This window comes from Carlito syrichta, unplaced genomic scaffold (genome assembly GCF_000164805.1).
Source record: "Carlito syrichta isolate Samal-C Ts95f unplaced genomic scaffold, Tarsius_syrichta-2.0.1 Scaffold302587, whole genome shotgun sequence".
Taxonomy (NCBI): domain Eukaryota; kingdom Metazoa; phylum Chordata; class Mammalia; order Primates; family Tarsiidae; genus Carlito; species Carlito syrichta.
The window spans coordinates 461,835-470,225 of record NW_007246683.1 but is presented as its reverse complement, the minus strand read 5'-3'; the positions used below and the strand labels follow the sequence as shown (position 1 = coordinate 470,225).

The 8,391-nt window shown below is 39.4% G+C and overlaps 1 protein-coding gene across 4 annotated transcripts in view; it reads right to left on the bottom strand.

Annotated features, from left to right (window-relative positions):
• Positions 1-289: 289 nt before the first annotated feature.
• LRRC28 (leucine rich repeat containing 28) overlaps positions 290-8,391 on the bottom strand; it is a 139,828-nt gene continuing 131,726 nt past the window's right edge. For 2 of the 4 annotated variants that reach the window (XM_021711800.1, XM_021711798.1), the window contains 2 exons: positions 2,509-2,622; positions 290-2,470 (listed from right to left, as the gene is read on the bottom strand). In XM_021711800.1, coding sequence (XP_021567475.1) covers positions 2,550-2,622 — 73 coding nt within the window. In that variant the 3' untranslated portion in view covers positions 290-2,470; positions 2,509-2,549. Of the gene's footprint in view, positions 2,623-8,391 lie in introns of all 4 variants that reach the window. The other 2 variants (XM_021711799.1, XM_008056974.2) reach the window with 2 other exon arrangements.

Sequence of the window (8,391 nt, the reverse complement as noted above, 5' to 3'; positions counted from 1 at the left end):
ACCGTGTTATATTATTGAGGTTTCTGATGTGATAACCATTGGGTATATTAAAGAGCAGTGACAGGATAACTAACTGAAGTGGATCTCCTCTGCACAGGAGCTCACTGATGTAAGCTTACCTGAGTAGATGTTGCTTTCCAAGTAGCTTTTTTCGTATTACAATTATTGTGTAAAATCGTTTTCTACCTAGCATTACTGTTGCTTAAGAAAACAACATATATAGTAACTTTAAATCCACTTTTCTGCAAAGCTTTGGACACAATTCAAATACACAGTGTGTAGGCAAATCTCCAGTTGACATTTCTTTATGATATCAAAAGATTAAGAATGAAATCAGTGAATCCAGCACAAAATTTCCATACAGAAACCACATGATGAGTTCCATTTCTCATCAATTGCGTTCAGGTGCTGTGCCCAAGGATTAAGGCCGAAGACTGCCTAAAGGGTGTCTGCCCAGCCCACTGCTGCTGTTCCACACACTGTAGTTGACAATAGGTAGAGAGAGGATGCCTGGATTGTAAGCATCTTTGTAAACTTTCAAGCCAGGTAAAACAAATATATTACACACCTCATTTCAATGACAATCCTGAATATCAGACTAGCACATTTTATAGCTCTGCTCTAAGATATATGATTGTAGAGAATGAAATAGAAAGATGTAATGACATATTTACTGTCACTTAAATGATAGGGAGCAGTCACTTAGTTCAGGCCTAAGCACATTTGTGAAGTTTCATGCCACATTTTTCACCCGCCAACTTATATACATGTAGAGGTTATGTTAAAACTTCAATTATTCCAAAGGATTAAAGAAGTGTTACATTTTGATACAGATCTTCTGTTCCTATTATACTATAAGCCTTTGAAATGTTAAGGCTGAATAGACCAAGTTATGAAAAGGGACAGGGAGAAGTAAGAACAGGGCAGATACCGTGGGGACACATGGCAACTTTCTGCCTTTGCCACGCTACGTGGATGGTGTGCTTTCCAGGCAGCAGGCAGCAGGTGGTGTGACTGTAAAAAGATCACACGTTTGTCAGTAACTATGTAGGATTTTTGGCACTGTTAGAGCCGAGCCTTACAACGTCAGGGCAGCTAATAAAATCCCATCAACCCAATTTCTGATAAGTCTGAATTGCTTTGAAAATAATTTTTCTACCAGGCAAACCTTCTTGGTTCTCCTTTCAGCCCTGCCTTTTAGACAACTTGCATCATTAAAATAAAAAACATTTTAAAAAAAGAATCACTTCACAGCAACCAAACGAACATCTGGCAGCAAAGCAACATTAAAATGCCATCCTTTCAAAGGAAGAGCAAGTACGTGACTCCTCCTTGAAGAGCACTGTTTTCTGGCAGAGTGGAGCTTTGGAGACTTTCCGTTTATGGGCTTTTTTGCAAAAGTCCAAGTCTGAATTTGGACCTGCTTGTCCTGGGCTTTCTCACTGGTGTCTGCACAACAATATGTTAAGTATGTAAGAAACTAGGGTCGAAATGAAGATAATCTCATGCCCAGGTGAAAGGTGACCATGCACAGGCCGTACTTAGAGGCAACCTGATCCTAACTAGTAGCTGTAGTCACTGAAGCCTGTTGTTCACATGCGACAAAATATTTCAAAGTCAGTATAAACGGACTCATAAACCCATCTAACAAGAACACTGGACGTCTTATTTCAATGTGTGTTTTCTTCCACTTTCTCATTATACGGAAACTGTTTAAACTGAGAAAGAAAAGGATCAGAGCTTGCAGTGCCTCACATACTCCTCTAACTCTTCTCGTATAAAAAAATCTTATCAGGAAATAAAAAACTTTCAAAAGTGATTTTTCTGTCCAAACTTTTAAAAAATAAGAGTGCATTTCATTACAATCTACATTTGTTTTAAAATCTCTTACAAAAGTCTCTTAGTACGTTGCAAAACTTATCAACAAGGTTGTAACTTTCCAGAGGGTGTGTGCTCTGGGATCCTCGCGGAGCCTCCCCAGGAGGCTGGCTTTGCCGCCAACGCCGGCACCCCACCCTGCTGTTCAAGGCTACTGAGGGCACAGGGTTTGCTGCAACTCTTGACAAACCAACAAGTTTCCACGGGAGAAACCCTGCAGAATAAGCTCTTGGGGGGATAATTCTCTGGGGAAAGAAAGAGAGAAAAGTATCACTGGAGGTACGTGTGTCCAAAAGGAAATTTGGCTATACCATCCAATTATTGTTCTTCAGGGACTAGAAACGTGTTTCAATTCGGACTTGGGCAGGCTCATTTGTCTAAATAGTTTGTGTATAAGACACACTCACATAAAAAGGAAAAACACAGAAGACAAACATCCTTAATTTTGGGGAGGGTGTATTCCAACTTGGGGGAAGAGTGAAGGCATTGTAGCTCTGAAGCTCAATCACGGCATTTCCGGGGAGTTCTGCAGGCCCCCTTATTCAACAGGACAGGACGGAAGGGCCTGTTCTGGCCTGGCTGGACTCTACCACTCCTGCCGCACACCGTGTGTGACACGCAGGCGGCTGCAGTGTCAAGCTGGCAGCGTTCCTGAGGCTCTCGAGTGTTTATCAGCTCAGCAGGTCAAAAGTCTGCAGACACTGGGTGGAGCAGCAGTAAGCCACAAAACTAACAGCTGTCCTCCTGGAAAAGGAAAAAGGGAGAGAAGAACACCGAGTTCAAGATTAGTTTCTGGATCCTTTCCACTCAGACAGTCTTCTTTCTTTGTTAAAATGAAGGATTAGGCATGATCAACAAACTGCATAATAGAAATGTAAATTTCCTTTTAAAACTGAGCCCTGCAGTCAGGTGTTGCTCATTTTAATAGCAGCAGTCAGATGGCATACTATCCCTAAAGAAGTAGCTAAGGAAAAGTCAGCCTTTTCCATATGACGCTCTGAATTCTGCTTGCTAGAACCAACAGTATAATCATATAATTTGAGTATATTATAAAAATCATATAACACAAGTGTCAACAATTTAGCTAGAACACATATATCATATTGCTTAAACAACGTAATTTTAAGGAATTTATTGTCCAAATGTATTCACATAGATTGCTCATAGAGGTAATTTCAGAATCTGAATAAAACAGTTTGAGGGTCTTCCTACATAACTGAGGAATCTCTCCTCAAGTCCCATCTGGGCACCTTTGCGTCCAGAGTCAAGAGCCCAAAGATGGTCTCTGACCCACTCCGGACAGCTCTAGCTTTCAGATGCCTGTGTCTCCACCAGAAATGCCATTCTCTGGTAAGGGGAAAAGAATTGACTGCTGTCTTCACAAGACCCCCTGTGCTGACTGTTTTCTATTTCCCCAATCCTTAATCCAGCCTCTGCCTTTCTCTGTGGTCCAGGAAGGGGCTTCCACAAACTCTGTCTCAAAGCTGCCTCATATCTAGCTCCTGGTTAGGCCAGTGGGAGGCACCAGCAGGAGGTTGTAAGGCAGAAGAGGAAAGGCTGAGTATTTCTATCCATTCCCTATCTACCTCTGTGACCACAGGGCCTATGGGCAGTCCCTCCTTGATGGCTCTGGTTCTCCCCAGGTTCCAGGTCTCTTTGGCCCTTCAGGCCTCAGGATTAAGGACGGTCAGGGCTTCCCACTGTTTGAGTCCCCAGGTGCCTCGTCATCCTTCTAGGTGCTCTGAACCCTGCATAAACTTCAGTAAATAGTCCCTCTCCATTAATTTCTCTTCAATATCTCAGGTGAATGTGCATTTTGTTCTCTAGCCCTGACTAAATACAGTGTGTGTTATGAGTGGCCCAAGGAAACCGCCCATCAAAGTGAGATTCTGGGGTTGGGCTGATGAGTGCGTGAATGACCTCCTTACTAGGGAGAAATGGAACACTGCTAATCTGTGGCATGCTGTGGCATCACGATTACTCAATGTCACTTACACAGAATGCCACTGGAGGGTAAGGCACTGGGAGATCAAATAGCTGTGGCACTCGATTGCTGGAGCATCATGGTAAATTAAAGTTTGTGGAGTGCGGTGGCTTCTTCTGACTGTGCCTTGAAATCTCAACTCGAGGCATGGGTAGAGAGAACCAACAAGTTTCTGTGGTGGCCTTAAAGGAATCTCTATTCTATGAAGCTGTGAGGGACATGGCTGAGGTTGAACATAGAAGTTTCAGGATCACATTTTGTATAAAGGTATGTTTATGCCAAGTCTCTTACTAAGACAAAGGTGCCGGTTGGGAAGGAGTAGCAAGCTGAGCCTCAAGATGGGATCCCTTGGACAGGCACAAATCTAACCTTGACCCTCTCATATCGCTAAACATTTCTTTACATCAGAGACAGCTCTTTCCCTTTCTAAGAAAACTAGCATTCCTTTGCATTAACATGTTTCAATGGCATAATCTAGGGTGGCTACTTAAAATCTTTTCAGGACCTACTACCACCAACACCCATTGCCTCTAGGGCCACAAAAATAAAATCCTATTATGATCTAGAGGCCACTGCAGAGTCTGCTCCTGGGGGAAATAATGCACACATTGAAGGAGGTGCAGAATCTTGTCAAATTATATTAGCAGGAACCTGCAGAGCACAAACACAAGTGATTCTAAGTACATCAGTAAACATAGGTTGGGTCATGCCAACAAGGGTACTTCACCTAGGACTCAGAATATAATGTTACTCAAGCATCTGGGAAAGGTTACCAGAAGCCTTGACTCAGTGGAGGCCTACAGTTAATGAGACAGAGATGCTACAACTCCCCTTGTAGGCTCAAAGGTTTAGAGAAATGGGAACAATGAAGTAGACCCAACATGGTGCACCCTGCTCAGCTACCTTCTGAAATACTCCAGGCCCGAGAAGTCTTTCCCTTCCCTAAGGCATGAAGATACATATTTGCAAGAATACAAACTGGAAGTAGCAAGCACCCTTGATGCCTCAATAAAACACATGCTTATCAGAAGCAAGAGAGAAACCCAGGTGCCTCCTACGTCAGTGGAGCTTGAAATGGAAAAGAAGAGTTGTGTACAGAACTGCCCACTATGAAGAAATGATACACACTTGGTGGGTTCCTCTGGATTTTGGAGAAAAATATATTTGGGTGGGAACTTTGATTCTGCCAAAATGGCGTAGCCCCATCCCTCAGTCCGCCCTCTTACAAGCAATCCTCTGGTCATTACACAACAATCACACATAAGAGCATAGTGAAAGGCAGGGCAAAGGCAGACAACCTAGGGACCTTGAGACTTGAGGAACAACAGGCTGTGGTAAGTTCCCTGGGTTACCTTACTAGCTCCTATAGCTTAGATTTTATTGGCTTATTGCCTCATATATCTTAGACAGGATGCTGACGGAGCCCCAATAGGCACAAACAAAAAATCTCAAAGAAAAGCCCTTTCTCCTAAGCCAAAGTACTAGGACAGAGACATCTACAGAGACAGAAAGTAGAAAAGCAGTGGCTTAGAGGTGGGTATGCGGGGATAGAGGAGCAAGAGTTGAAGGTACAGGGTTTCTTTTAGGAGTGAGAAAATATTCTAAAATTGACTGTGGTGATGGCTGCACACTGGTGAATATACTAAAAAACACAGAATTGTATACTTCAAATGGGTGGAAGTATATAATATGTAAATTATCTCAATAAAGCTGTTAAAAATAATAGAGCTGAAAGGAGGAATAGAAGTTCACAATTAGAATTGGGGACTTCAATACCTTACTCTCGGCAACTGATAGAACTACTAGATAGGAAATCAGTAAAGGTTTAGAAGACTAAACACAACCAAAGGATCTAACATATATAAAACATATCACTCAACAGAATACACATTTTTTTTCCAAACGCCCACAGAACATTCACCAAGATAGATTATATCTGAAACCATTAGACAAACCTCAATAAGTTTCAAAGAACTGAAATCATATGCGATGTCTAGTTTCACCTCTGACATGTAAAGACCCAGAAAACTGTCACATCTGTCTTTACAATAAGTACAAGTTGAAAAATTGAAAACCAACAACTTTTCTCCAACTCATTCGCAAACTAAAGCTGCATAGCAAACTGCCACCTCAAAATCTGGAGACACAGGTGAATCCAGAAAGTCACAGCTGAGATCTGCTCACTTGGACAGTACTGATAGTGGTATAAGCTAGTAGGACTACTTAAATGAGAATGTTTACAAATTCTGAGACATAAAACCACACCTTTAAAAATTTTTTAAATGAGAAATCATACCAACCATGTTTTCAGAATACAATTAAATTAAAATATAAATTGAGCTGGGTGTGGTGGCTCATGCCAGCATTCTGGGAGGCTAAGGTGGGAAGACTGCTTGAGGCCAGGAGTTCAAGACCAGCCAGGGCAACACAGTGAGATCCTGTCTCTAAAAAATAAAATAAAAACAAAACAAAACAAATTAAACTAGAAACTAATAAATGAAAAACAGCTGAAAAATTCCTTAATATTTGGAAATTAAACTCATTCTAACTAATATGTGAGTCAAAGAAAAAACTGCAAGATAATTAAAAAATATTTTGAACTAAATGAAAATGAAATACAAGTCATTAAAGATTATAAGGTATGGCAAAAGCAGCACTTAAAGGGAAATTTATAGTACAAAACACATGTGTATTAAAAAGAAGGATCTAAAATCAATAACCCAAGCATCTACCTAGATTTTAGAGAATTAAGAGAGATTTAAGTTTAAGGCAAGTAAAAATTATAGAACATGTTCTCTGACCATAATATAATCTAACTAGGAATTAATAACAAAAGGACAACAGGAAAATCTCCATCATTTAGAAATGAAACAACATAGTTCTTTGATCCATGAATCACAACCACACTTGCATACATCAAAAAGGAAGTGTAAAACGAACTAGTAACATACTGGAACTGAATGAAGAAAAAATCAAAATAAAAAATGTTGGGACATAGCAAGGGTTGTCCAGAAAGAAATGTATAGAATGAAATGTTTATATTAGAAAAGAGGAAAAGTCTCACATCAATAATCTTCCTCCTCAAGAACCTAAGACAAGCAAAATAAACACAAAGCAAGCAGAACAGAAAAAATAAAAAAGAGAAACCAATCACATTTAAAAATCACTAGGATTAAGAATAACAATAAAATAAATCTTTAGCAAGACTGACAAAGGAAAAAAGAGAGAATACACAAATTAATATTAGAAATGAAATAGGTAATATCACCACAGATCCTACAGTCATTAAGAAGATATAAAGAAATACTATGAACAACTTTATGAATAGTCATGATAAAAATGCTCAGCAAACTCTGAAGAGATCCTCCTCAATTTGATAAAGAGATCATAGAAAACCTGTTAACAGTATACTTAGCAGCGAGTATATCAAAAGACTGTTTCCCTCTAAGACTGGGAACAAGACAAGGATGTCTACCCTCATACAACCATAGTCAAGACAGTACTGGAAGTTCTACCACTGCAATAAAGCAAGAAAATGAAATAAAAGGCATATAGATGGGAAAGGAAAAAATAAAACTATTCTTTTGCAGATAGTGTGATATGATTGTATATGTGCAAAATTTTGAAGCATCGATGAAAGATGCTACTAGAATAAGCAAGTCTGCAAGGCTCCAGCATTAAGATCAAAATACAAAATCCTCACATTTACATATACTAACAGTGAGTACATTGAAACTGAAATTTAAAAAAAAAACCCATCTTTTACAACAAAGGGTGAAATATTTTGATATATTTTAAGAAAACATTTATGGATCTATATGTTAAAAATTACAAGATGCTGATGACCTAAGTAAGTGGAGAGACACACTAAGTGCATGGATTAGAAGACAACAAAAGAAAGAGGTCAACTGTTGCCAAATCTACGGGTTAAATGCAATTCTTATCAAAATCCTAACAGAGCTTTTGGAGACAAAGACAAACTTATTCTAAAATTCTATGAAATAAAAATAAAAAATTCAATGGAAAAGTACAGGCCCTAGAATAGCAAAGGCAATCTTTTTATTTATTTATTTAAAAGATGTGGGGTGCAATTCAGGGTTAGGTATACAAATGTTCATTATGCAGGTACCCTTGTTGATGAGGTGTGCCCCTCTCTCCCCTGGCAGTTTCCCTCAACTACCAATCCCATCTCCCCTCCCCTGGCAGTTTCCCACTACCGGCAAAGACAACTTGAAAGGGAAGAATAAAATTTAAGTATCATTCTACCTGATATAAGGCCTATTATGTAGCTACAGTAATGAAGACAGCTTGACATTGGCTGAGAGACAGATACACTGAATTATGTAATATAATTTATATATAATTATATAGGTTTCGGGACCTTGAGATAGGGAAAGATTTCTTAGGACACAAAAAGCACTAACTAAAATTAAGATGGATAAATTTAAATTAACCAAAATAAAAGACTGGTTTTCTTTCTTTCTTTTTTTTTTTTTTGAGTTGGAGTCTCACTCTGTCGCCCAGATTGG